Genomic DNA, 27319 nt, shown 5'->3' with positions numbered 1-27319 from the left:
ACGGGGAGCATTCCCTCTGTGGCCCCAGCCCAGCCCTCTATCCTCCTCCTCTCTTCAGCAGTGTTTGGCCTGGTGCCTGGGACCAGCTGTGTGCACTGGGGGCCACCAGGGTGGGGGTTCACAGCAGGGTGGGCACTTTGCAGCAGCACAGAGTGACTGGGGGGTCCCAGCACTGCCCTGCAGGCCATGGGGAGGGCACACCCTGCCCAGGGTGCCAGTTCGTGCAGGAGTGGAGGTGTGCAGGAGCAGGGGCTGAGGGGGGAGCTGCGTCTGCATAGCGTGGGTGAGCACGCTCAGCTGCTTGGCAGATGAACAATGTGCTCTCCCAGCCAAGCCCACAATGCTAATTTTAGCGATTACATGAGTTTTTCCAAGCAGTCTCGAGTCCCTTGGTGATTCAGAGCCACTCAGCTTTGCTGCATCCGCCACCCTGGCCGTGGGGATGTGCTGGAGATGTGCCAGCATGGACAGACAGACACGGGACTGTCCTGCTGTCCTATAGCAAGGCAGGCAGCTCCAGTAATAAGTGACACTGTTCTGGGGCTCCATTGTCTCCTTGAAGGTGCAGGGATACAACAGTGATTCCACACTGTCCAGGGCTTGGTCAGGGGGGCTGCAGCCTCTGGCTGGTGCAGCTGGAGCTGGCAAAGGTCCACCAGACAATGCTGAACCTGGGGCTTTCCTGTGGCATGAGACCCACTCCATCCAGCACTGTGTGGGTTTCTGGCTATGTGGAACAGCCTCTCCCTGCAAAATCCTCATCTCACCCTCAATCACATCCGTTTGCTGCCTCAGGAGCTGCCTCTCCCCTCCAAATGTGTGGGATGAGTCCATGCTGCTGTCTCAAGCTCTCACACCCTCTGTTCCTCTCCCTTGTAAGTAGCCTGGGGCAACCCCCCATGTGCTCACCTCTGGGAGTGGCTGCGGTGGCTCACGGGCATGTGCGTTTGTTACTCAGCCCTGCTTTCCATGTCTTGAACTCGAAAACAATCCTCTTTTCCAGCTGGAAGCCAGAGGCAGTTTCCTGAGGCCTGGGTAGAGACAGGCAGGTTTTGTCAGGGCTGTTACCTGGACTAGTCTGAAACTTTGCATCACGGTAGGGACCATAATCTGATGACCCCCCTGTTGGGGCAGGGTGTTTGAGGTACCCATCACTGCATCCCTGTCCTCCCTGGGGCAGCACTGCTTGGAAGGAGGCGACTCCGACATTCCTGGGACGAGCTGGGCTGGGGGCAGTGATTTATTGGAAGTGCTGAGCTTTGGTTTCTGTGTTGCCTGGCTGAAAAGCTGTGAGCTTCTGGATGAGTCAGAGTGGGCAGAAGCCCAGCAGCACTGGCAGTGGGCAGATAGAGCCATGATAAGGCTGTGATAAGGCTGTGAGAGCCCAGCTCTTGTGTCAGGGCTGCAGGGAGCAGGCAGCTCCCAAGCCCTGTGCCTGACCTCCAGCTGCAGTGCTGTCACAGAAGTGGGGAGATTGTTTTGGGAAGTGTGGTTCTGGGAAACTGCTGTGTCACTAGAGTGTGAACTAGAGCACTTGGTGGGTGGTGTATTCAAAATGCCCATTCTCTGTGCCCAAATGCCTGGATGCTGCCCCAGAGCAGGCAGGAAGCATGGCCAGGGGTAGTTTCATCCCCTTGCCAGCCAGAGGGGTCTGTGGCCATCCAGCATGTGCTATGGCAGATGGCCTCTCATGCGATGTGACATCATGGTGGCTGTGGCCTCCAGCTGAGGTCCCACTCCCTGCCATGTTCCCACGATCCCTGTCTCCTTCCTTTGAGACTGTCTGGGAACTCTGCTCTCCATCCCTGCAGTTTGCTGTTTGTCCTGGTCTGGTCCCCTCTCTGTCCCCTCCATTGCCCTGCAGGCTCCCAGCCCTCACAGCGTGACACATTTCTTCCCTTTCCCAGCAGCAGCCCCAGCTGTTCCCGTCCTGAGCAGCTCCTCGGTGCCACCGGAACCTGAGCGGAGATTGCTGCAACGGGTGGGGTGGGGTGGGGTGAGAGGGGATTAGAGGCAGGCAGGGAAGTTCCAGCTGCCCTGTGCTGACCAGGGGACTGCAGTGGCTCTCCAGGAAGCTCAAAGGGGCCATGTGCACTGACTCTCGTCACCTCCTTCCTCCCAAATATCCGTTCCCGGCAGCGGCTGGACCGGGACTGCCCGGAGGAGGTGGGCAAGGTGGGGCGACCTGGGCTGGGTGATGGGACCCAAGGGCACCCCAGTGCACCCCTGTGTGCTGGAGGAGCAGGGGAGGGCTGGCAGCAGGTGCCCCTGAACAAGTCGATGGATGCTTTCCAAACACCCCTGGATACCAGGCTCCATCACCTGTGTGTCAGGAGTGCTGAGGGGGCAGAGCAGGGGCAGCCACCGGGAGACAGCTGTTGTGCTGCTCTGGGGTTCCAGGGATGCCTGCAGTGGGGGTTTATCGGTGCCAAGGTGTTCCTCATGGCTTGTGGGCAATCCTCTGGCTTACTGAGGGCTCTCTGAAGCAGCCTGGCCCATGGCTGGCACCCACACAGCTGCTGACCCTGGCACAGTTCTTGCTTCCTGGCAGTGCTGGTTGTGGTGCCCACAGGACAGAGCCCACAGTGGGTGCTCGTGCGTTTGTGGCCCCGTGGCATCTGTGGCTGTGGGGGGAAGGAGAGCTGTGACCTGGGCAGGGTCCCTGTGGCAGGGGTCTGCCTGCACTGGTGGCCCTGGGCTGGGGCCCAGCCCGAGCTCCTGACACTTACAGGAGCCATAGATGGGGAAACGAGAGCTGTGCCTGTGCCAAGGAAGTGCCATGGAGCAGCCCTGGTGTGGACTCATGCCAGGGAAGGACAGGGTTTTGTGCCCAGGGGTCTGGCTTTGCTTGTCTGCCCTCATGGGTCAGTGGCTGTGTCCCACTGGGGACTAGGGGGACTCCCAGGGCCAAGCCACTGCCTGGGCACTGGCTGACATGAGCAGCATGTTCACGGGGCCCTCTGCTTGTCTTCTTACGAGAGCATGGGGTTCAGGAGGGGGAAACCCAAAAGTGATCCTTGAAATGCTTGCTGTGCTGAGGAAATAGGAGTTGGAAGCAGCCCTGCTCCAGCGCTTTCCCTAACCCCGCCACTGCCCCTGTGCTGATTCATTGATTTGGACGGGTTATATACTGGGAGGGGAAGAATGAACCACACTCTGCTCTCCTGCCAGCACGGAGCTGTGCTCGCTCGCTGCTCATGGCTGCAGGACACTCGGGTAAGTCTCCTTCTCCTGCTGCCCCTCTGAGTGGACACGGATTCCAGGGACTGCCAGGGCAGCTCTGGGAGGTGGTGGTGGAGTGGTGGGATCTGCACGTTCAGCACCTTTTCATTTGATGGAGATGTTTATCTTGCAAGGGTTCTCCAAAAAAGTGAGACCACTTAGATGCCGTGGGAGCTGAAAGTTACATAGGCAATGTATCCCAGACAATGATCAACGGAGAAAATTAAAGGGGGCAAAGTACTGTTTTGGGCGGGCTGATGTTAGGAGCAGTGGGATGCTGAGGGGCTGAGCAGCAGAGAATGTTCAGCGTCTTGGTCTGTAGGTTTTTTATCCCTAGAAGAAAAAGAGATATCAATTGTTTCCAGCTGCTTTTCTTGAAGGTTGCTCCAGTGTGTGTGCTCTCAGTGCTGCCTTACCAGGGAGTGACATGAGCAGGGCTTTTGATGTACCGAGCTTTTGGGGAAGTTTATAAATGTCTTGCTATAAACATAGCTGTTCTTGGATGCAGATTGTTTCCATATGGGAAACATAAACCATGCTGGCTTGTGGAGGGCTCCTCCCTCCCTGCCTGAGAGCAAGAGTGTTCCCTGTGGGGAGGGCAGGGGCTGTGCCCCAGTACCCTGGGTGCCCCTGGGGCACTGTGGCCAGACCCCTGTGCTGTCTGAGTCGCCTGTCCGGCTGAGCTGTGCTCAGAGCAGAAGCTGCAGGCTTTCTCCTTCCCTTGTGCCACATGAAGCTGTTAATGGGGGGCTGCTCCGTGCCAGCCTGGCACAAGGCTGGTGCTTTAATCTAGGAAGGGAGGAAGCTCACAGGCCAGAGGAGAGAGGAGAGGGTGTCCATAGTATCTCTGCTCAAGGGTAATGGAGAACTTTGCTGGGCACCACCCCTGGGACCAGCCTGCAGGCACGTGCCCACATCAGACACTCCACTCATGACAAAACCAGGCCAGGCCGAGACCTCCTGCTAGGCATGGGGGAGCACAGGGCCAGCCTGTACCCAGCCTGTGCTGGGGAGCTGGCAAGGGTCCTGTTGACCCAGGCTCCTGCAGGACTTGGGACTAAAGCATCCCTAGGCACTGCTCTTGGATTTGCAATAGGAGCTCAGAGCTCAGAGAGTGCTGGGGCCTCTAGGGCAATGGTGGGACACGCTGCAGGTGCCATGAGCCAGCTCTGGTGAAGGTCTGGGCTCTTTGGTGGTGCTGGGAGGCCAGTGCTGCTGGCAGCAGCTCGCCACACTCTGTAAAACAGGAAACCACACTCCTGGCTGCCAGAAGAGCCCAGAGAGCTGGGACACCAGGGATGCCACTAATAGCTGTGGTATGGCAGCCAGGCACTGTGGCCTCCAGCTCTGTCTTGCTCTGAGCTCTTGCCTGGGCTGAGTCAAGCCTTGCCTGCCCCAAGCCTTCCTTGTCTGCCCTTTTCTGCCTCATTGCCATGCTGGGAGCAGGATGGCCACAACCTTGGTGGCTTTTTCCAGGGGGAAAGCAGCACCCATCCCTTGCAGTGGCTCTGGGAGCTGGGAACCTCCAGGGTTGAACCCCCCTCCTTTGTTTTTTCTGCAGGCCCAATGGAGCAGGGAGGCTGGCAGCGCTGGCTGCTGCTGCTGGTGGGCATCCAGCTGGCCAGCAGCCAGTGCCCAGAGCAGTGCCAGTGTGTCCGCAGTGCCCAGGTAGAGTGCTTTGGTGCTGACATCAGCACGGTGCCCAGCCCCATCCCTGCCAACGCCATGACCCTGCAGATCATCAACACGCGCATCGCCGAGCTGGGCGACGCCGCCTTCGGCAACGCCTCCCTGCTCATCGGGCTGCGCGTGGAGAAGAACCTCCTGTCTCGCATCAGCCCCGGGGCCTTCCAGAACCTGCCCGACCTGCGCTACCTTAGCCTGGCCAGCAACAAGCTGCAGGAGCTCCCTGTGCAGGTCTTTGAGCCTCTGGATAAGCTGGAGTCTCTGCTCCTCTCCAGCAACCAGATCCTCCAGGTTGAGCCTTCCCACTTTGCCCATCTGAGCAACCTCAAGGAGCTGCAGCTGCACGGGAACAACCTGAAGGAGCTGCAGGAGGGGGTGTTTGACCAGCTGACCAGCCTCACCAAGCTCAACCTGGCCAGGAACAACATCGACCGCCTGCCGCCCCGGGCCTTTGAGCGGCTGGCGCGGCTGCAGGTGCTGCGGCTCTATGAGAACCGGCTCCGGCACATCCCGGTGGGCACCTTCGATGGGCTCCCGGAGCTGCAGGAGCTGGGGCTGCACCAGAACCATCTGGAGACGCTGTCCCCGGAGCTCTTTGTGCACAATACCAACCTGCAAAAGCTCTACCTGTCCAACAACTTCCTCACCACTCTGCCAAGTGGTGTCTTCTTGCCCCTGCATGCTCTCGCCAAGATCACTCTGCACGTCAACCGCCTGCGGGACATCTCCCCCAGTGCCTTTGGGCCCATGCCCAACCTGCAGGAGCTCTGGCTTTATGAGAATGAGCTTTCCACCCTCCCCACTGCCGTCTTCAGCAACCTGACCCAGCTGCAGCTCCTGGTTCTCAGCAAGAACCGGCTTCGGTCGGTGCCACCGGGGGCTTTCCAGGGCTTGGGGGAGCTGCTGGAGCTATCGCTGCACTCCAATGCCCTGCGCCGCCTGGATGCCCAGGCACTGGAGGGGATGCCCAAGCTGCAGAACATCTCTCTGCACCACAACCAGCTGCAGGCACTGCCACGGGGCCTCTTCAGGGCCACTCCTGGGCTGCGGCACCTGCAGCTGCACTTCAATGCCCTGGAGTACCTCCCTGCCGGCATCTTCTCCCCGCTGACTGCCCTGCGAGAGGTGAGGCTGCACAACAACTCCTGGCGCTGTGACAAGGGCATCCTGCCCCTGCAGGGCTGGCTGCAGGAGAACCCTCACAAGGTGGGTGAGATACCCCCGCTGTGTGCCCAGCCTCCCGCCCTGCAGGGCATCCCCATCACCGGGCTGCCTCAGGACCAGTTCATCGACCCCCAGCCCCCCACTGCTGCTCCTCATGCCAGCACCCTGCTCCCTGCTGACACCTCTGAGGCAGCATCAGATGATGCCTCAGCAGCAGGAGATGCCTCGATGGAGCCCCCCACAGGGCTGCCAGCCTCCCCACCGGAGGATGAGGAGGAGAAGAAGGAGGAGGAAGAGAGAGGGCAGTGGGGGCTGACACGCCTGCAGAGTGGGGTGGTGGTGGCAGTCATCGTGCTGGTGAGTGTGGCCCTGCTGGCTGCTCTGGTGGCACTGGTGGTCTATGGCTGTAGGAAGAAGAGCCACGTTGTGCTCATGAGGATGAAGGCTTCGAATGAAGCCTGAGTATCTGGCAGACCCTGAGGGCAGAGGTGCTTGTGGGGGTCAAAGGACATGACAGAGGCTCTGCATCAGCTGCCCTGCTAACTGGGATGGGACAACATCACCGTGTGTGCTGTGTGTACCACTGTCCTGCTCTGCTTTGCCCTGCCCCTGCTCTGCAGCAGGGTCCCCCCACTGAGTGACCTCCCATGGCTGCCCATTGTCCCCAGCCCTTCCTGCCTCCAGTGCAGCCTCTGTGCTCATTCCCTGCCTGGGTCGAGCAGCTGAGGTGTGGGATGCAGAGAGGGACCCCTCGAGCCAGGAGCCACAGCCTGGCCATGATGGTGCTTTACCCCAAATAACAGGACTTCCCCATCCTTCACCTTGCCTCATTCCTTGCAGTGCTGCTCCCTCATGCTGCCTGCTGCCCTCACCCCTGCCCAGCTCCTCTTCCCCATCTTCTGCCCCCACCATGCCTTTCCCCTTGCCCCTGGCCTGGGCAGGCAGTGTGAGCCATCATGCTGGGTTTGTGCCACCTTTGCCCCAGGGGAGCTGTGTGTCCTGTGCTGCTCCATCACTCACCAGTGCCTGGGCAGGGCTCCCCGCAGGGCTCCAGGCTGGCTGGCACACCCTGAGTGTCTCAGCTGCGTCCCAGTTGCCCTCCCTGCCTGCAGGCAGGGCAGGCCAGAGCACAGCCAACACCCTCTCCTGCTCCTGGCTCCTGCCTCCTTCCCTTGTGCTCCTCCAGCCAGGAAAGGCATGGGACAGTGTGCTGGCATCAGGGATGGGCAGGAGCTGCCTCCCAGCCCTCACTGCACGCTGGTGCTGACCCTGCTGTGGCTGAGCCCCTGCCTGCAGCACCCTGCCTCAGCCCCACAGGGTGCCAGGGGCTTGCACTGTGAGGGTACAGGAGTGGGACAATGGGTGTGAAGTGTCTGCAGGGGCTGGGAGAAGCTCCTGTGCTCGTGCTCCTGGACTGCTGCAGCATGTTGGGGCTGCTTCCACTCCACCCCATTCCTGGTCCTCATTTCCTTAACACCCTCCACCAGCTAGTGAGCAACCTGGTCCTGCTCTGCTTGACAAAGCTTCTTCATCCTCTTCTTACTCCCTTGAGTGCCCTCCTGTGTGCCCAGTGCCCCTGCCTGGTGGCAGCCCTTGGCCAGGGGGGATGCTGGCAGCACAGAGTGCTGGCTGCTCTGCAGTTTGCAAATGGGTGCCAGTGCCATGCCATCCCCTGTATCCAGCTGCCTTCTCCAGCTGTAGCATGACCATGGGGGATTGAGCTCACCTCCATGTGTACTGCAGTGGCACCAGGCTGCCTGAGGAATGCTGCTGTGGGACAAGGTGCGTGTTTGGTGTCCACCCTGCAGTGCTGGCTGCTCACACCACCTCAGCAGCCAGTGCTGGTACAAGCAGCTCCACCCTGGTGCATGTGAGGGGTCACCCCTCTGGGCTGAGTCCTGCACGGTAACAGGAGACTCATGACTGTGTCACAGGGCTGTTGAGTGCTGATGTGTGACCTTCTCATTAAAGTGCCGCTGTCCACTCCAAGTGCCAAGAGCTGTTTATTCACTCCTTTATGGTGGGCAGCAGGGGAATGGCCCAGCAAGGACAGGAGCTGCACTTGATTCCACTCCGCAGAGATTTTTACAGTGTTGAGGAAAAGCCTGTACGAGTTGGTGAGGCTGGGAGAGGGTTATGGGCTGTGTTTGCAGAGCCCTTGCTGGTTCCTGGACTCCAACCTGGGATGATGGACCAAGGAGGGCTAAGCCATACAACAGCAGTGGGTGGGCTTTTGGTGAGTAAGCTGAGACCCCAGCAAGCTTCTCCATGGAGACACTGTCTCCTGCACAGTTCACTGCTGGGGTGGTGGGGAGCTTGCTTGGCTCCCTTCAGAGCTGGCTGCCACTGAACTGTGTCAGCTGTGTTTTTCCATGTGTCACCATCTGCTCCATGAGACTGAGTGCAGTGAGGTATCCCTCCTCCTGCCCCTGGGGGTGTCTCCATGGCTGCTGCCAGCCCAGCCTGTGCCAACACAGGCCCTTGCAATGCAGCTTTTATGGTAGTGTGGGCTGCTCCTCTGGGCAGGCTGAAACTCCTAGGGAGTTCAGCTGATCCATGGCTCCCTCGCCATCCCACTGCTGGCTGGGATGCAAAACCCCATGATGGTCCCACAGTGGTCCCCTCCCCAGAGAATCATAAAGTTGGAAAAGACCTCTAACCTCATGAACAGCCTTCATCTGCCTTGCTAAGCTGCACCTGGCCTCTTCTCTCATGGTAGAGATATTTTGAGCACCATTTCTCTGTGAGATTTAATAAAGTTCTGGGGCTCTCTTAGGAGGTTTCTGGAAGCAAGTATGCTGACCTTGGTGTGGGGCTGGAGCCACCTGTGACAGCAGCACCCTGCCACCATCCCTGCCCCAGTGGATGTCCGGGGCCAGAACCCCACTTCCTTGCCAGGATGCTCACAGGCAGCTGCCTCTGGCCTCGCCTCCAGTGCCCTGGAGGCCGGGTTATTTTTCAGAGTGCTCCAAGGACATGGGCTGTTGTTGCTGATAAGCAGTGAGGGGCAGCTCCGCCCCAGCAGGAACAGCTTGTCCCTGGCTTCCCATCCGCCCCAGAAAACACTGTTCCATCCCAGCAAGCAGCATCCCTGCATATCTGCCACACGTTTGGCGACCGACCCCATGATGCCACACTTGGTAAGTGGTGCCCACACTGCTTGGGTAGTTTGGGGGCCTGGGATGGGTGGGAGCCTCTGTTGGCTTTGTGAGCACAAGCAAGAGGGAGGAAAGGAAATGCCAAGGCCAGTGCTGCTCTCAAGTGCCAGTGTAAGTCCGGGGGAGCTCCACTGATGAGGGGTGTCTGTAGGTGGGCCTTGCTCTGGGGTGGGCAATGTTCCCCATCACGAGGCAGCACTGGCATGTATCCCAGCTAGGGAGGGACTGGCAGAGGTCTGGGGGCCACCACCTCTAAAAGAGCTTCTGTGGGCTGGGAATAGGCATTTGGTCAGACTGAATATCCCTCCAGCAGGTTGATGCTGCTCTGATTCCCTGTAGAAAAAGAAGCATCCGACAGGCAATTAGAAATACAAGTGGTGGAGCCCAGAGCTACTGCCACTGAGCTCAGAGCAGCCCTGCAGGGCTGTCCCCATTGCCCACGGTGTGCCCACTGGCTTTGTGCCTGTGGAGACATCTGATGAGGGTACAGGTTTCCCCCAAGATTTCCACAGACCCACACAGGTCCCACCTCAGCAGCTGCTCTGCAGGATGTGGCTGCTCACCACCTTTGGTGAGGGTGGCATCACCCTGGCTGTCACAGGGTGGGCTGGGGCACAGAGTAAAAACCCTGGGGAGACAGCTGGGAAGGAAGAGCTTCCCATTCCTGCAAGGGGAGTGCTGGGGAGGTGCTGGCGGCAGGGGCTGGAGGGATCCCCATGGCCAGGGCAGCTGCCTATGCTGGTGGTGTCTCAGAGGGTGATCCTACTGCATTTCTGGCTGCAGAAGCCCTTTCCCCAGCAGTGCCTGTGGGTGCACAGGGTAAGGCTTGGTTCCTTCTTCAGTGCAGGCTGCTGATCTACGTGCTGCTGGGGCTGGGGTCCCTGCTGGTGGGGGCACTGTCCCCATCCTGCCCCCCCGCCTGCCAGTGCTATGACACCTCCAAAGTCTTCTGCTCAAACGAAAGGATACGGGAGATCCCAGAGGGCCTGCCGGGAAGTGCCACCCACCTCTTCTTCGTGGAGACAGCCCTGAGCAGCATCCACAGCGGGCACTTGGGCTCCAGCACCACGCTCACTAAGCTGGTCTTCATCAATAACAACATCCAGGAGCTGCAGGCTGGTGCCTTTCAGGGGCTGCCCAGCCTCACTGAACTGGAGGTGTCAGGCAACCCCTTGCCAGCTGTCAGCCCTGGGATGCTGGCAGGGCTGACCAGCCTCAGCAAGCTCTCCCTCAGTGCCAATGCCATCCGCACCCTGCAGCCAGGGCTCTTCACTGCCTCTTGCCGCCTGCAGGACCTGAGCTTGTCAGGGAACAGGATCGAGGCACTGCCCCCTGGCATCTTCCGCCCACTCCGGCGGCTCCAGGCCCTGGACCTGTCACAGAATTCTCTGCCCGAGCTGCCGGATGGGCTGCTGACCCCACTTGTCGCCCTTCGTGTCCTCAAGCTCAGTGACAACCTGCTGGCACGGGTGCCTCCTGGTGCTTTCAGGGCACTTGGCCAGCTGACCGAGCTCCACCTGGATGGCAACCGGCTGGAGGAGCTGCCCTCGGGCATCTTCTCCAGGCTGGGAGCACTGCGGCGGCTGCAGCTGCAGCACAATGCCCTGGGCAGCCTGGCACCTGACATCTTCACGGGTCTCCTCAACCTCACTGTCCTCAGCCTGGAGGGAAACAACCTGGCCACCGTGCCTGCCATCCTGTTCGCTGGCACCCCTGGCCTCCTCCACCTCTCGTTGGCTCGCAACCAGCTGGAGACACTGCCCCAGGAGCTCTTTGCTAACCTGTCAGTGCTGGAAACCCTGGAGCTCTCACACAATGCCATAGATCACCTGCCCACCGGGGCTTTCCAGGGTCTGGAAGGGCTGACAGAGCTCCAGCTGAGCCACAACAACCTCTCCAGGCTGCCGGCGGGGCTGCTGGCCGGGCTGCCCCTCCTCACCGCCCTGGTGCTGGACCACAACCGCCTGGCCCGCCTGCCCGCCAGGCTCTTCGATGCCAATGATGAGCTGGTGCGTGTGGGGCTGGCTGGCAACCCCTGGGTCTGTGACTGCCACCTCTCCTACCTCCTGCACTGGCTCCAGAGTTTTGCTGAGCCCCTCATCCACGGCCAAGCCTTCTGTGCCAACCCAGCTGCTCTCCAGGGCCGGTCCCTGCTGGAGGTCTCCCGCGGGCAGCTGCAGTGCCCGGGAGCACACGGTGGTGTCCCCCCGGAGGAGGGCTGGGACACAGATGCTCCGGGGCAGTGCACCTACAGCGACCCCGAGGGCACGGTGAGCGTGGCCTGCAATGCCACATCGTGCCAGGAGCTGAACCTGCGCCTCCCTCCTCCCGGGCCGGAGCGGGGCCTGGGGCCGGCCTACCGGCGGGCCTGGCTGCTGCGCTCCCGCTGCGGCACGCTGCAGGTCAGCGTCCTTGTCACAGCACAGAGAGGGAACGAGGTCACACCACCAGGTCCCCCTGCCGTGCCCTAAGGCTTGGGCAGGCGTTTGCTTCTGCTCTGGCAACCTCTGGACCAGCCTGGGAAGCAAACTGCTCTCCGTCTCGCTCCGCTACCGCTGCCATGGTCCCCAGCTGTCCCTGAGCTCTCCACAACAGCTGGCCTGGGGATATTTATCCACTCAGCTATGCGTTTCCTGTGTATTTCAAATAGAATTAAAAGTTATCTATTATTTCTGTGCTAGTAGTTCCCATGGCAGAGAGAGGAATCATTCCGTTCCCCCCACCACTGTCTGTGTGTCTGGGAGAGACAGCGAGGGCCCATGTGGTACATTGGGATCTTGCCAGGAGCTGCATGGTGGGGCACAGTGCAGGTGCCTGGGGGTGAGTAGGTGCCACTCTGGCATTCCCATGGTGTACTCGTGTCTGCCCGCTGCAGCCACCTCCTCTTGGCACTGCAGAGGGAAGAGAGGCCCAGCTGCAGCCTGGCAAAACCTGAGGACACGGATTTGTGGTGTCCAAGGGAGGTGTGGGTGAGTGCTGCTGATTGTCCAGCAAGGGGCATGAGCTGCCTGGCTGCAGGGTGAGCTCCAGCCCAGGTGAGAACAGGCAGGTCCCACCCCTGCCCTGTCAGGGCTTGGCCTGCAGCCCTGCAGCCTGAAAATGGAAAGTGGCAAGTTTCACGTAAATGAGAGGAAAAACTTTGCTGTGAGGGTGAGTGGAACAGGTTGCCCAGTGAGGTTGTAGAGTCTCCTTCTCTGAATATACTAAAAAGCCAAGTGAACAGAGCCATGGGTACCCAGGGAGCCCTACTTCAGCGGAGAGGTTGGACTAGATAGCTTCCACTGGTCCCTTCCAACCTCTCCCATCCTGGGATTCTGATTCTGTGACCTGTGGAGACCTGGCACGAAGTCCCAGCAGTGCTGCCCACCCGGGGGTGACAGGTGAGGCGTGTGCTCCCCTGGGAGGGTGAGCATGGGTGTAGTAAGTGCACAAGTGTCTGTGTGTGTCCATCCGAGAGCGTCCCTGTGTCTGTGCATGTCAGGGCCGGCCTGTCCGTGTGTGCCTGCCCGTGCCCACCAGTGTGTGCGAGTGTCCCTGAGTGTCTGTGAGTGTCCCCCATGTCTGTCTGTCCGTGCCTGGCGGTGCTGCGGCACCATCTCGTGGCCATCGGGACCAGGCTCCGTGGGCAGAGCCGGCGGTGGGAGCCCCGGTGGGGACATGGATGGAAACGACGTTGGAAAGGGGTAAGGCTGTTAAAAATGTGCAGTTTGTTTTTAAATTTGCCAAGAAAACTGCAATGAAACCCAGCAAGCAGAAGCTGAGCTTTTACAGGAGCAGGTGAAAATGGAAGAAGTTTAAATGCAGCCGGTGCAATTATCCATTGGGAAGCAATGGATATCCTGGCAGTTTGCCTCAAAATGAGCATCCCACAAGATGCCCTGCACTCGCCAGGAGCTCTGGGTGTTACCATGGGAGGGTTTTTGGCTTGCACTGGGGTGCAGCACACAGCACTAGGGTCAGCAAGGTGTGGAGCTGTGGGGCTGAGCACAGAGCCCGGGTGTTGTTGTATTTGTCGAGCCACAGATGTTTCCCTGTTTATAAGCATTAAGAAATGGCTTCAGAACTGCACTTTTAGCTACATACGGCAAATGCTGAGGAATGAAACAGCTGTCTGTTGTGGTTGTGTTTGTGAAACTGGTGAGTTACCCTGCTGGAGATACGGGACCACAGAGACCATGGCTGCAAACAGGCTGGCCTGGAGATCTTCAGCTTTCCCTGGATGTGATGAGTCAAGTGGTGCCAGCAGATAACGCTTGGGGAGTACGTGACTGCGTCCCCTCCAAGGGGTTTCTGCCGTGGCCTCCTGCACTGGGGGCACAGCTCCCTGGCCGTCCCTTATCTCCCCACACAGACTGGTGTCATGACCTCACGTAAAACTGAGCCCCGTGCCTGGGACGTGGATAAAGAGCTGGCCAGGTGATGAGACCCCCATCCGGTGTCCTCTATCCTCCACGGCATGGCTCCCGTGGCTGAACTCGTTTGCAAATGCTCAGCCAAGTAAGTGATGCAAAATGCTTCTTTTGTGCTCTTTAAAATGTGCTGGGAGGGGCGGTGTGGAGGGCTGGTGGTGTTTCCTTGCAGCAAGGAGCAGGGGAGGCTTCAGTGCCATGAGCTGGGACCATCTCTCCATGACTCTGCCTGGCTGGAGTGGGGGACAAGCACGGGACCACAGTAAATGTTTTAAAAGGGTTTTGTGGCTCAAAACTGTCTATTTTCATCCCCATACCCTCAGATGTTTCCACATTTCACCCACTGCACTGCCCCTGCAGCAGAAGTGAAGCAGGCACTTCCACAGCCACAGTCACAGCCCCAGCTCTTCCACCTGAGTCTCCCTGGGGAGAGGATGGGCAGGGATCAGCAGTGGCTTCTGCCCTGGGGAGCAGCCTGCACAACCAGTGTCACCTCCCATCCATTTATCTTCAAACCCAGTGGCTTTCAGTCTCCTGTATTTGCTGATGTCTCTATGTTCTTTAAAAAAATAACTTTTCATAGAAGATTTACCCTCCCGGAATAAGTTTTTTTGCATGGCCAGCTTTGATGGTCACCCAAGAAGAAACTTGTACCTCTTTTCCCTGCTCCCACCCAGGGCTGTGAATTAAAAGCTGGAAATATGGTCCCAGTGAGGTGCTCATGGCAGTTAAACCCCAGTTAATGTGTTAGCTGAGTGTTTCCAAATGTTTCCATGGAAGAAGTGGGCTCTACTAGTAGGTGTGCATCAGTGATTTCACTTCCTACCTGCAAGGTCAGAGCCCCAAATGTTAGGTGTTAAATAGTTCATCTGTGGACATTCCAAGGTTTTAATGAGCCTTGCTGTAAAGCTTGGTTGCTGTTCTCAGGTTAACTATTTCTGTCTGTCAGAGCTTCATGACCAAGGCCAAAATATGGTACAATTAGCAAGAATCCTGAAAAAGAGTTGCTTAGAAACCATGTTTTTAATCAGCCCCCTGAACTGAGAGAAGCAGCAATGAAATAGCAAGTCTGCCCAGCACAGTGTGGAAATTCTAAGCATACAAGGTCCTGTGGTCTTGGCTGGCTCCTGGGAGCCCTGCTGATCCCTCATTAGCAACTGCAGGGCTGACTGCTTCTGTTGTTGCATGAATGGGCTGCTGCCCTGTGACTAACTGGACCCACTGGGGCAGCACTAATGGGCAGCAGCACTTTGCCTTCTTCACCCAGGCAGGCTGAGCCTGCCTTTCAAACACGTGCGAAGGGCCAGAGAACAGAGTGTCCAGCCCTTGTCCCTCCTGGAGCATCTCCCATGCAAGCCATGAGCTGGTGTGCCTTCCCTCTCCATCCCTTGGTACCAACAGCAGTGAACTCATGTAAATGCAGTGTAGGTTTGCTTGTCCAGTCTCTCTTTCTCATGAAATGAGTCATGGTATGTGAATATAAGAGTCCTGAGACTGAACAACAGTGTGATACCACAGTTCATGAACTGTGGACAGAGATTTACTGTTCTTCATAATGATTTTTGAAACTTTTTTTTCCAGGACAATGTACCAGCATTTCCTTTTCCTTTTCCTCCTGTCCTTCAATCCCCATAAATGCCAAGATCAAATCCTGGGTGAAGATCCATATGAAATGCCCAAAGACTACCAGGAGGTCTACAGAGGGACAAAAAATGATGTCAAAGAGATCCCAAAGATTGCAAAGCCCTTTGTTTCTGAGATGATCTTTGTGCAAACCAGCATCACTTCTATAAGTAAAGGTGCCTTCAGGTACATGCCCAACCTGACCAAAATTTTGTTCATTGGCAACAAGATCAAGACTGTTGAACCTGGAGCCTTTGATAATTTGGACAAGTTGAGGGACTTGGACATCTCTGGTGCCTCATTAGAAAAACTATCTGTGGGCACTTTCCAAAACCTCCCAAGTTTACAGAAGCTGGAGCTGAGAGACAGCCAGCTCAGATCCATCCCCAAAGGCCTGTTTGATGGGCTGGAAAGTTTGGGGGAGCTCTCCCTGCACATCAATGCAATCCCTTCTCTTCCAGAAGGCATTTTTGATTCTCTTGTCAATCTAACTTTTTTGGACCTGTCTAGAAACAGGATCACAGCTCTTCCTGTGAATGCCTTTAGCAAACTCACCCAGCTGCAAGTCCTCCGGCTGTATGAGAATGAGTTGCAGGACCTTCCAGAGGGATTGCTAGACAGTCAGCTGGAGCTGCTGGAGCTCAGCCTCCAGAGGAACAGGCTCAGGGCACTGCCACCCATGCTTCTGAGGAGCCTGCCTCACCTGGAGAAACTCCTCTTGGACAACAACCTCATCAGGGTTCTCCCACCTCGGGGCTTTTTTGGTTTAAACAAACTGAAGTTGCTGACTCTGGGCTCAAACCATATTATGGAGCTCCCCTGCTGCCTTTTTGACACCATGCCACACTTGAAGGAGCTGGATCTGGGCAGGAACAGTTTGGCCACACTTCCAGAAGACATCTTTGTCAACCTCACATCCCTTGGCAAACTCATCTTGTCCCACAACCAGCTCTCAGTCCTGCCGAGAGGGGTCTTCACTGGGCTCAGCAAGCTCTTGGACCTCCAGCTGGACACAAATCAGCTCTCTGCTCTGGATGAAGAGGTCTTTGCTTCTCTCCCAAATCTGAAAACCCTCAACCTTCGAAAGAACCAGCTGGAAAGTGTTCCCCAAGGGCTCCTAGACCCTCTGAAGAAGCTCAGCTCGGTGTATCTGAGTGGTAACCTGTGGAGATGTGACTGCAACCTCTGCTACCTGCACCGCTGGATCCTGGGCAACAGGGAGAAGGTCAAATTGTCCACCCAAATCTCCTGCTACAGCCCACCCCACCTGGCAGGGCAAGAAGTAACATTGCTGAGGGATGAACACCTGATTTGCCCAGGTACTCTGCCATTTAACTCCACACCATCAGAAAGGACATCAACATTCCTGACACGTGGAGCCATGTCCACAGCAGCACCAACCATGCTCTCACTGGCATCCTTTCCCATCAGGACACTGCCAACCACTCTTTCACCTGTAGTCACCTCTGCTGTGTTGCCAACCGTGCCCATGGAGGCTGCCTTCACCACTCTGTCACCAACTAAGCCATCTGAGGTCTTTGTCACCATCCCAACACCAGCTGTGCTGCAGAAGGCCTTCAGTGCCAGCCCATCAACAACCAATAAGCCCAAGACCTCCACCACCACACCAGCAACAACCACTGTGCTCAGGTCCTCCATCACCACCCCATCACCAGCTGTGCTGCCAGAGACCTCCATCACCACCTCATCACCAGCTCTGCTGCCAAAGGCCTCCACTGCCACACCACCATCATCAGCTGAGATGCTCAAGGCTTCCATCACCACCCCATCATCAGGTGTTTCAACTTCAGCCATCCTAAGGCTACAGACTCCTGGGGCCACCCACCCAGAACCTGTGCCACCCACTCCAGCTTCTGCCACCACACAGGTGCCAACAAGCTCACTGGCAGGCACCACCAGACAGGAGCCTCCTGCTCTCTCAGTGCCCAGGGAGAGGCCAGCCACCATCCCACAGGGAGCACCCACAACCCCCCTTGTCTCAGCTCCCTCCGTGGCTCCCTGGCCATTCCCCAGGACTGCTGCTCTGGGCACAGTCCCGCTGACCTCACGTTCACCATCACACCATGCTCCTGCACCAGGCAGGGAATGGGGCTATTCCACCACCTGTGACTCGGCCGCAGCTGGTGCCCAGCCCACCCCCACTGCCCCCCTAGAGACTCCAGCTCCGGCAGGCACCGTCCTGCTCCCCACACCTCCCATCCCCACACTATCAGACAGCACTAGCCCCTCTCCAGCCTCTCCACCCCTGACCCCCAGCAGTCATCATGCCTGGGGCTTGTCCCTGTGGACCAGCCCATGGCAGTGCCAGGTGTCCCTGGCCTTGGGGCTGGCCGTGCTGGCACTGCAGGCTGCCTGCACACTGCTGGGAGGGGTGGTCGCCTTCCTTCTTCACCAGGACACCCGCCACCACCCTGGGCCACCCGTGAGGCTGCTGAGCCTTCAGGCTTTGGCTGCTCCGGGGACCCCGGAGCCAGCCCTGGCACCACCTTGAGCTTTGCTGCCCTGTATGATCTGGGTAGTGCCAGCTGTCCTGCAGTGGGGTTTGCAGCCGTGCTGGCCGCAGGGTGCGCTGTCCCTGGGATGGGGATCCCAGGCCAATCCCAGTGCAGGGGGTCCCAGCAGCCAGGCTGTTTTGGGATGACTCCTGGCGATGCTGGGAGCCTACAAGCCCAGTCTCGGTGTCCCTGCCTGATGGCCCTTCTGCCGAGGGACACTAGATGGCACCCTGACACTAGATGGCATCCCGACACAGGCAGTGGCTGCCACCGCCTGCCCGCGGCCCCCGGAACGCCGGAGCCTCCGCACCCGCCGGCCGGGACCCCGCGGTCAGTCAGGAGCCATGGAGGGTCAGGAGCCCCCACCCGGATTCCTCCCATCCCTGGAAGCTGCTTGCAGTCCTTGGAGGAAGATTTCACAAGGCTTCCTGCCCCGCACCGCGTCTTGTTCCCCGTGCCACGTTACAGGATGTGTCAGTGTCTGTACCACCCTCACACACAGACCTCTTCACCTCTCCCTCTGCCTCTCCTCCTCCCTGATATTAAATCTTCCTCTCCATGTCTGATGGGCTGGTGAGAAGACTGTTTTCATCCTGGGGGCTTTTCCTGCCCTGACCTGTTGCTTGCTGGAGTGTGGGGCCCCCAGTCAGTGCTGGGGTAGAAGCAGGTCTGACCCTCCACCGGCAGTGGCACTGTGAGACAACAGATAATCTTTTCTTCCCACTCTTAAATCTCATGTCCTCCAAAACCCCTTTGTGGTGCTGCCTGCCCAGCCCCTCTGGAAGACTGATGTTTCAGCATGGCTGGCATGTGCTTCGTCACCATAACCTCACCTGGTGCTGAGCCCTGGCTGCAGGATGGGAACAGCTCTCTTGGGAAACTTGGCAGGAAGGGTTGATGAGAGCCTTCACCTCCGCAGTCATGGGCTCCTGCCAGGCCTAGGGAAGTGCCAAACTTAAACAAAAGTGGCTGTTCCTCTGTGGTTTCTGCCATCACAGAAAGTGTTGAAACCTTTCCTGGGAAGCTTTATTCCAGGAGAATTTGAGCTGATGAACACAGGCGTTGTTCCCTTGATTTGGGTCTCTAGGTACCTTTTTTTTGCTCTAGGTTCAGCATTGATTTTGCCTTGTGCAAGGTAAGCTGCTCCCAAATTTGATCAGTTTCTACAGGGTTGTAGGTGTCTGTCTTCATCTTCTTGCCATTGCTGCTGGCACCTGCTCCATCTTGTCCTGCCTTTGGGTGGCCTTCCCCAGTTGTGTGGCATGGAGGTGTTCCAGGGAAAGAGTCCCTGAAAAGCAGTAGTCTGGATGTGTGCTTCACAAGGAAAAGTGGGAAAGCAACTCAAACCTCCTGGCCAGTGAGCCCTGAGCACCCCAGTTCCCCTGCAAGGCCAGGGGAGGAGGAAGGGGCTTTGTGCTGGAGTGCATGCCTGCAGCTATGCATTAGGGACCTGGATATACATCCTTGCTAAGAACCTGTGCAGTGTTACAGGCCCTTCAGCTGCTCCTTGAAGTGCTGCTGACGGCTGTGAAATACGGGAGGCGAGCGGGGCAGCACATCTGGGCGGGATGGAGCGAGCGGCTCCGGGGCCAGGGCTGGCACAGCAGGTAATGAGATACAGATGAGGGGGAGGGAGTGTTTTTTCTGGCAATCCAGATGGACTCAGCTTAATACTTGATTTAGAGGGTTTGAAAGCGGGGCCTGGCTGCTGGGGAACAGACCCTGAGCACTTCCCGAGGTGATGAGGGGGGGTCTCTGCTGGCTTTTCAGATATTTAATGGCCCAGCGCAGTCTAAACAGGGAAGTACTTCGGGGTGAGATTAGCACAACATAATCACATCTTAAAAGGTCTTCAGAGACACAAGGCACGTCCGCTCTCATATTAATTACTGGTTATTAATAAAGCTGGGGTCAGGCACGAGGTGTTGGCTCCCGAGTGTGCTGGGTCCCTCTTTGCAGGACGGTGCTGTATCCAAAAGCAGCACAAAGCCCTGCAGCCTCCACCTGTGCCCATCCGGCTCTGGAAGCCAAATGGCCAACATTCCTACAGCTGCTTTTAAAACTAATTTGCCCCATAATACCCCGAAAGGGCCATATCTTTCTAAGTACCCAGAACACCTCTAAGTGCTTCAGAGTGCTGTAAAATAATAACAGCCAAGGGTGTTCTCAGCATGGGAATTTGCTGCTATGATCGATTTGTAATTTGCAATGAAAACACAGCGTGAGTGTTCCCGGGGCCAGGCTGGTGCAGCTGGCTCTCAGGCAAGACTCAGCTCCCTCCACCACTTTAGGGCCAGTCCTTGGAGGGTTACGGCTGGGCTGGGCTGGGAGGAATTAGCAGCTGTTCCCATTTGCCCCTCTTGGGGCCAACAGTGTACTCCAGGAGGGAAGGAGCTTAGAGGGATGCAGGGTATCCTGGGGGCAATGTGCCTGAGCAGCCTGTAGGGCAGCACCCTGGGGTTTGCTGCTTGCTGAGCAAGAGCAGCCAGAGAGCACATGGAGATGGGGCAGAGCAGGGGATCTGCACCAGGGAGATCAGTGTTTGCTGCCTCAGGGCTGCAATGAAGGTGCATGGCTGGGACAGGGCTGTGCAGTGCAGGGTCCCCAGCACAGCCTCTCCACTCTGAGCAGTGCAGGGTCCCCAGCACACTCTCCCCACTCTGCTGTGGGCAGCCCAGGCATCCCTTTGCAGCACACCACTGTACTGGGAAGTGGTTGATAGTTTTTAATCCCTGAATTTCTCTGGTTTCCCTGAACTCAGGTAAGATTTTAGCATTCACAGCACCATGTGCTGAGGGCTGCCCAGGATTGCCCATGCACTGAATGAGACATCACCTCGCTTTGCTCTTCCTCTGCTTGCTGCTCCTTGCACAGGATGCACCTGGTTCTTGCTTTGGAAAAAAAACTTGAGCATCCCCGTGGGGTTTCTCCATGCTGCTTGTGACACTCTCCACCTCTTCCCAGTTGCTGTGACTGCCTGAGTCCCTCACAGCCCCACGTGACCAACTGTTAGAAGCAGAGACAGGACACCATACATGTGTGTCATTGAGTGGTGCTGGGACCAGGGGTCTCCAGCATGGCCTGGCAGTCCTGCAGCTGCTGCTGGCTCTCTTCCTGCCTGTGCAGGTGAGAAGTGGTTCCCACAGCACTGTCACTCATGCTGCAGCACTGACTGTAGCTCTCTGCATGTCAGCCCTCCCGGGAGCCAGCCATGCTGCGGGTGTGGTGGCCTGTCCCTGCCACCTGCCTCAGTTCCCTTTCCTGTCCCTGGGGCACCCCATGGGCAGGAAGGGGGCTCACAAGCAAAACTCTTTATTGTGGTTCTTTGGAAGGGGAGGCAATGAACACCTGCATGAGGGGATTTGCACAATAACCTGCACGAGGAGCAAGCCTGGGCCTCTGGTGGGCAAGTCTCACTGCTGGCTTGTGATGAGAACCTGTCCCAGCTCGTGGCCACGCTGCCACAGCTTCCTCTCTGCGTGCCTGCCTCATGTGCTGGTGCCAGACATGTGCCAAGCTGTGCTGCAGCAGTGTCTGAAAAGCTGCTGGTGGGGTTTGAGAGGCATGGGGAGCTGTGGGCAGAGCAAGAAGGAGCTGGTTTGTCACTTGTTCCTGTAGGAGCAGAGAGATGCTGGCAATGCCACTGGAGAGGTGGAATGGGCAACATAGGATCTTCAGGTTGAGGACATGAGCTGGGGCAGCTCCCTGGCACAGGAGGCAGCTGCTGGGATCAGCCTCAGGTCTGGCTGCACAGGCATGTGTAACACTCATCCATCCCCTGTGGCAGCCAGCAGAGATGGCTCGGGGGCTGCAAGTCATTGCTTAGTGTGCTGCTGTGCCTCCTCAATGTTGGTGATGGTTTTGAACACCAGCACTGCTCCTCTGTTTGTCCTCTGGATGGTTTGTCTCCCCCTCTCCATCCTTCCCATTCAGCATCCCTCTCCACACCCACTCACAGTACCCATCCAGCCATGTCAGGCTGCCTCTTTCAAGGAGTCCTGTGACACACATGGGGCAAGAGCTGAACTGGGACATTCCTGCATTTGCTTTGCCCTTGGCATCTCACAGCCCTACTGCAGCAGGGGCCTGGCTTCCCCAGGGGCAGGTGGGGCAGCAATAGGACAGCACAGATTAGGGACGAGGCTCAAGCAGATGGGGGCTGACACCCCTGGCATTCTCATCCTGCCTGCCTCATGCCTTGGGCTGTCCAGGCTTTTATCCAAAGTTTGGGCAGGGCATGAGAGCAAGGGCAAGAAAAACAAGCTGGTGCATCCTCCCTTGGGCAGTGAGAGAGCCCGAAGGGGCGGAAGTTCCTGTTTGTTTAAGGTGCAAACAAGTGCTGTTAATCTGCTGCCTGTTTGTATTTCTTTAGAGCCCCTGAGTGTGGGGGGAGCGGAGATGGGGTCTCCCCTTTGTGCGGGGGCAGGGTCAGGCTATTGGAAGTGGAGGTGAGAAAACACAGAGGGGCAGCTGGAACCTGCTTTGGGAGGGAAAGATTTTTTTCGGCTATTTATGATAATTAGTGGGAAACGTTCCTCAAGCGTTTCAGATGATTCTGTAATGAAGTTGGGTCGAATGTTTCCGCTTTGTTCCCCTGGAACCATTAAAAATCCCCCTTCTTTGGCTGCCTTAATGCAATGCTGAAAAGGCACAATGGCATAAAAGTGGCTCTGGGCAGGGCGGCACGCCTCCCACCCCACCAGACAGAGCCCTTCAGAGCCCAGATTTTCTGGGTTATAAACCCCAGCACTTGTCATGTTCATGCAGAAGCTGCTGTGGATCCTGTGCCCAGGGCTCCTTCACATCCCTAATGCTGGTCAGGGTGTGTGAGCACCACTGAGCTTGGTGTGCTCAGGGGGAGCAATGGCCAGCATGAGCACAGCAGAGTGACAAAGGGCAGGAGCAGCCAGAGATGCCATCACTCCACTGTTACAGAAAAACTACTTTCTGCCCGTGGTTGTGCTGGGAATTTGCTGGGGTGAAATGTTGCACTGGGAGAGGACCAATCTTCATTCAGGGCAAAATGGGGGGTCCAGCCCAAAGGAAAATCCTTCTGATTCTAGGCCAGATCCTGCCCTGCCTGCTGGGCCAGGCAGCACCCAGGCACCAGAGCAGAGCAAGGGGCCTGAAATCCAGCCAGGACCCTCCAGGTGAATCATTAGCAGTCTGCAGGAGCTGGCTCAGTCTCCTCTTGCTTTTAACAGTGGAAGGCTTTTCCAGCATATGTGATGAAAAGAAAATCCACCTGCCTGATCTCACACATCTATCAGCACTATTTCCCCAGGGATGATGTGTAAAGCTAATGGGAGCTCTCCTGCTAAAGCTGTGATAAAAATAGAAAATGGCAAGAGCTTTTAGCATACTGGTGGGGGCTGAATGTGATGGATTTTGGCCTCCCCATCAATATTCTCATGTGGACTCAGTCGAGTTCAGTGTCCCAGGCTGAGCAGGGGCCGCAACAGGCAGGGGGGAGCTGCTCCCCTCCTGCTCCACTTTTGGCTGGGCAAGGACAGCTGGGGAGTGCTTGGGCACCCAGTGTGGGCACCCAGCATTGGCACAGTCCTGCTGCAGGAGGGAGCCATGCCTGCTGGCCAGGCACCTTCCCTCCCCAGTCACAGGCAGTGATTGCTACCTGGGACCACATCTCCCTTAATGTCCATGCCCTGCCCCATGGCTGGAGCCAGCACACCCCGCTAAGGTACTAAATCATCCAGCTGTGGAGCAGAGGTTAAGGACTAGGAGCACACCTCCCCAGGAGCTGCCTCATCCCTCTGCCTTGCCTGCTCCTGCCATAATCAAGCAGTCATACCAGTCCCTTCACTCCTTTCAATGGGGGAAAATTTGCAAACAAATTCCTGCCAGCAGGACTTTTGAGCTCTCCTGCATGGTGGGATAAAGATACCTGTCACCTCTGCCCTGTCCCCAACACCAGCTCCTGCTGGGAGCATGGCTGGGGAGCTCCATGCTCTCCACAGGGCTGGTGACTCCAGGCAGTGTGGGAATGGGCTGGAGGGCTCTCAGGAAGAGCAGAAGGGCCTTAGTTTTCCTGGAGATAATGCATGGCCTGCAGAGATGGGGTGACACAATGAGCCCTGCTGTGAATTAGCTGGATCCTTACCTCGGGTTTCTGTTACAGCAGGTCCTGAAGCACCACTTGAATTATGATGCCTTTGCCAGTTCCCATGTCTGTACCGCCAACCTTTTTTGTGGAAAAATCTCAAGATGCACAGTGAAGTTTCTGTGGGAGCTGAGGTAGAGGTACTGGCACTGAGATGAGTATTTGGATGGTGTATGTCTGCAGGCAAGGGTAACGGGTCCTGGGCGAATTGCAGAGCGCTGGGTCTCGGAGATGGGGAGTTCAGTGCAGGTTGCTGCCTGCTCCACGCTTTAAACCTCCACACACAAATGGCTCTCTTGGCACAATTTGCAGTAGGAAACCAGCTATCCTGGTGTATAGGAGTGATGATATGAAGCCTGATGGAATGTGGCAAGCCCGTGGCTTCCTGAGCAGCTGTGGCCAAGACCCTGGCAGGCATGTTTGATGGAGCAGGTACCTCTGGTACCACCCTGCCAGCACATCTCCACCCCTTCCCTCCGTCCCCCCGCCAGGCCCGGCGATTGCTTCCCAAAGAATTATTTACATAAGTTCTCGCAGCGGCTGCAGACAAAGGCTCAGGTACGGAGCGGCAGCGTGCTCCTGACCTTTCCCAGCGCCGCACAAACGGAGGCAGCAGCACGGGGCGGGCGCACAAAGGCGCTGCGCCGGCCGGAGCGCTGACCCCGCTGTGCCACAGCTACCTGCTGCTCGGCCACAATGGCCCCGCGGCCCCCGCCGGCCTGCCGGGCCCGTGAAAAAGGGCCCGAGATAATAATGAGCCTGACTACCACTGCTCTCTTCAGAGAACTGAGTCAACTCCTTGGGAAGAAAGGGGGAAAAAAAAAAAAGAAGCGGAAAAAAAAAAAAAAGAAAAACCCCTCTTGGATAATAAAGAAGTAACAAATGAAGACTGAAAGCCTATAGAAGGCGTCTTAACCCAGTGAAGAAAAAAAATGTCAACATCTGTGGAGCTGTCTGCAAAAACAGACCAAACCCCTAATGAATACCCTCTAGAAAAGACATTCACTCGAGGAAAGGCAAAAGGCTACATTTTTCTATGGAGGTATAAAGATTTTGATGAATCTGCCCTTTCCCTTTCCAGTGCAGTTGAACCAAGCGCTAATGTTCATCTTCAGCTGTATTAAAGAGTGTGGAGGGGGGCACAGGGGGGAAGAGTCTTGATCTGAAAGCTTATGGGGAGAGTGGATTTAGGGAGCCTGGATAGACATCTGAGCACTAAAGCAAGGAAGAAAAGCAACAGGCATTAGAGAAAATACTGTTTAACAAGAGTTTCCTTAGTCAACCCATTTGAGCAGAGATTGGTGCACCATAAACGTAATCCTCTTAGTGCTGACTTAAACGTGTTTGTACAAAACAGGGAAATATAATATGAATGTAATAGTCTCGTTTGCTAAAATGCTTAATAAAAAGACAAAAGTCCTTTATTTTGATCTTCAGATCCGGTGTGGGCTTGGGGCACAGCAGATGTTTTCTCAGAAATCTGTTTGAAAAAAAAGAGAAAGAAATAGAGAATATGGTTGCGTCCCGGCTGGCTGTGTCACACGGCACCTCAGCAGCTTCCTGGGTTGGTCTCTGGAGAAGGCAGCCCCTGCCTGAGGAGCCCCCAGGCTCTCCAGAGTGCAAGGGGAACCACCAGGGGTTGAACCTAAAAACACTTGGTGGGGAGCACTTGGTAAGGCAGGTTGCAGGTGAGGGGGCACAGGCAATTCTCTTTGCTGTGTCCAGAAGCTTTTTTGGGGTAAACAGAGATGAACAGTAGTCCCCAAATTGAAATGTTGCAGAGAAAGTCAGACTCAGACCCAGCCAGAGCTGTTGTGGAGGGACCATAGCAGCTGTCCTCAGGTGCATCCCACCTTGTGGGGATGCTGCTATGGATGCAGCAGGAAAACTGATGGGTGGAGTTGTTGTAAACACCATACTAACATCTACATTAATCACAGATGAATTTGAAAGACATGAAGAAAATGTTGTTTTTTCTCCTTTGTTTTTTTTGTTTTGTTTTTTTTTTTTTTTTTTTGTTTTTGTTTTTGTTTTTTTGATTTTTTTGTTCTACAGAATAATCCCAGAAAATACTAAACTGAAATGGCAATATTTGGGCTTGACTTTGCTTGATAAACATCTATTTAACTTTAGCCAGTACAACTGTACAGCATCAACACTAACTGAAAGCCAGAAACCAGTAACATATTGTGTTTTCCTCAGTGTTTCCCACACAGATATAATCTTGCCCCAGGAAATTATAGTTCCCTCTTGGGCCAGCCTGGGCGGGTGCTTGGTGGCTTACAGGACTTGGGTCAAATCTTGAACCAATGCCAGGGTTTGTGCCACAGGTTTTGGTCATGCCACGATGCCCATGTGGTGCCTGGGGATGAAAGGGTGAGATGGGGACAGGGCTGCTTGCTTTCTGCTGCAGCAAATGTCAGTGCAAACTAGGTAAAACTTGTTTCCTGAGGAAAAATTCCAGTCTAATAAGAAGAGAAATGCCCTGGAAGCACATCAGATGTTTTCTGGTATGGTCCACAATGTGTACAGCGAATGCAAGGCATTTTCTGTGGAGAGCAGATATTTTCCACAATAACAACATATTTTTGTTTTAAAAAAAATCATCCATTCTCCCAATTAAGAAGAAAGAAAAAAAGGCATTGAAAGCAGATAGTTTCTGAGTGCCAGAGTCCTGTGCTTGGGCACTGCAGCAGTGAGCAGGGATGGAGCACAGCCTGGAGGGGAGCCTGGGAGGGGGGGGGTCAGGTGGGTTGGTACCTGGGCCTGGCTCCTGTTAGTGGGTATGTGCAGACGTTTGATGCCATGGGGTTCAGGTCCCTGGCACCAACCATTTCCCCCTCTGTCACTTGTCACCAGGTGGGGAGTGTGACAGGTTCTGTGTTTCCCACCAGGCACCTGCTTGGGAAGTTCTGCCAGGGCCACCAAGACAGGTGGCAGCTCCAGGGAGAAAACAGGGCCAGACTTGTGGGACCATGCCTATAATGCAGTTCATACAGGTCTGTGCAGCCAGATGTGATGGCTGGTAAGCCCTGGTGCTGGTCTTGAAAAATCAGTCCTGGTTTAGCTGTGAACTGGTCTTAAAAGACTTAAACCAGCCAACCTGCTGCCTGCAGAGCATGGATACATTTTTGATAATGGGAAAATAGGAAATGTGTTAATTGTTACGGTCCACTATCACTTTTTTATTGGAGGCTGCTTCTGTGACTGGGGGAAAATTAAACATGAGTGGCTTTTCCACAGGGCAAGGAAGCTCTTGATGCTCAGGGCTGCTCCTTGGGGCAACAGTGCCCTTGCTCTGCTCGGGGCAGCAAACCCCATGTGTCACATCTTCCCAGGTGCCACGGGAGGCAGAGGAAGTGCTGGAGCAAGGCAGAGCAAAGTCCATCAAAACAGAGCCAAGGAGCCAGCAGTCACTCGCTG

General features: G+C 56.3%; 2 protein-coding genes across 2 annotated transcripts; both read left to right on the top strand.

The window, feature by feature from the left end:
- The first annotated feature begins 3060 nt into the window (after window positions 1-3060).
- On the top strand, window positions 3061-11923 carry LOC115907036. The gene is made up of 4 exons (XM_030954662.1): window positions 3061-3216; window positions 4784-6516; window positions 8982-9212; window positions 10073-11923. Exons 1-4 carry the CDS (start codon window positions 3198-3200, stop codon window positions 11699-11701), a joined length of 3612 nt encoding a protein of 1203 aa, XP_030810522.1. The 5' UTR covers window positions 3061-3197; the 3' UTR covers window positions 11702-11923.
- Window positions 11924-13613: 1690 nt separating this feature from the next.
- Window positions 13614-18309, top strand: LOC115907067 (vasorin-like). The gene is made up of 2 exons (XM_030954702.1): window positions 13614-13727; window positions 15221-18309. Exons 1-2 carry the CDS (start codon window positions 13687-13689, stop codon window positions 17772-17774), a joined length of 2595 nt encoding a protein of 864 aa, XP_030810562.1. The 5' UTR covers window positions 13614-13686; the 3' UTR covers window positions 17775-18309.
- Window positions 18310-27319: the final 9010 nt, after the last annotated feature.

The sequence above is a fragment of the Camarhynchus parvulus genome, chromosome 9, assembly GCF_901933205.1.
Source record: "Camarhynchus parvulus chromosome 9, STF_HiC, whole genome shotgun sequence".
NCBI lineage: Eukaryota > Metazoa > Chordata > Aves > Passeriformes > Thraupidae > Camarhynchus > Camarhynchus parvulus.
Note: the sequence above shows the minus strand (reverse complement) of the source record. Positions and strands in the feature narration are given on the sequence as shown.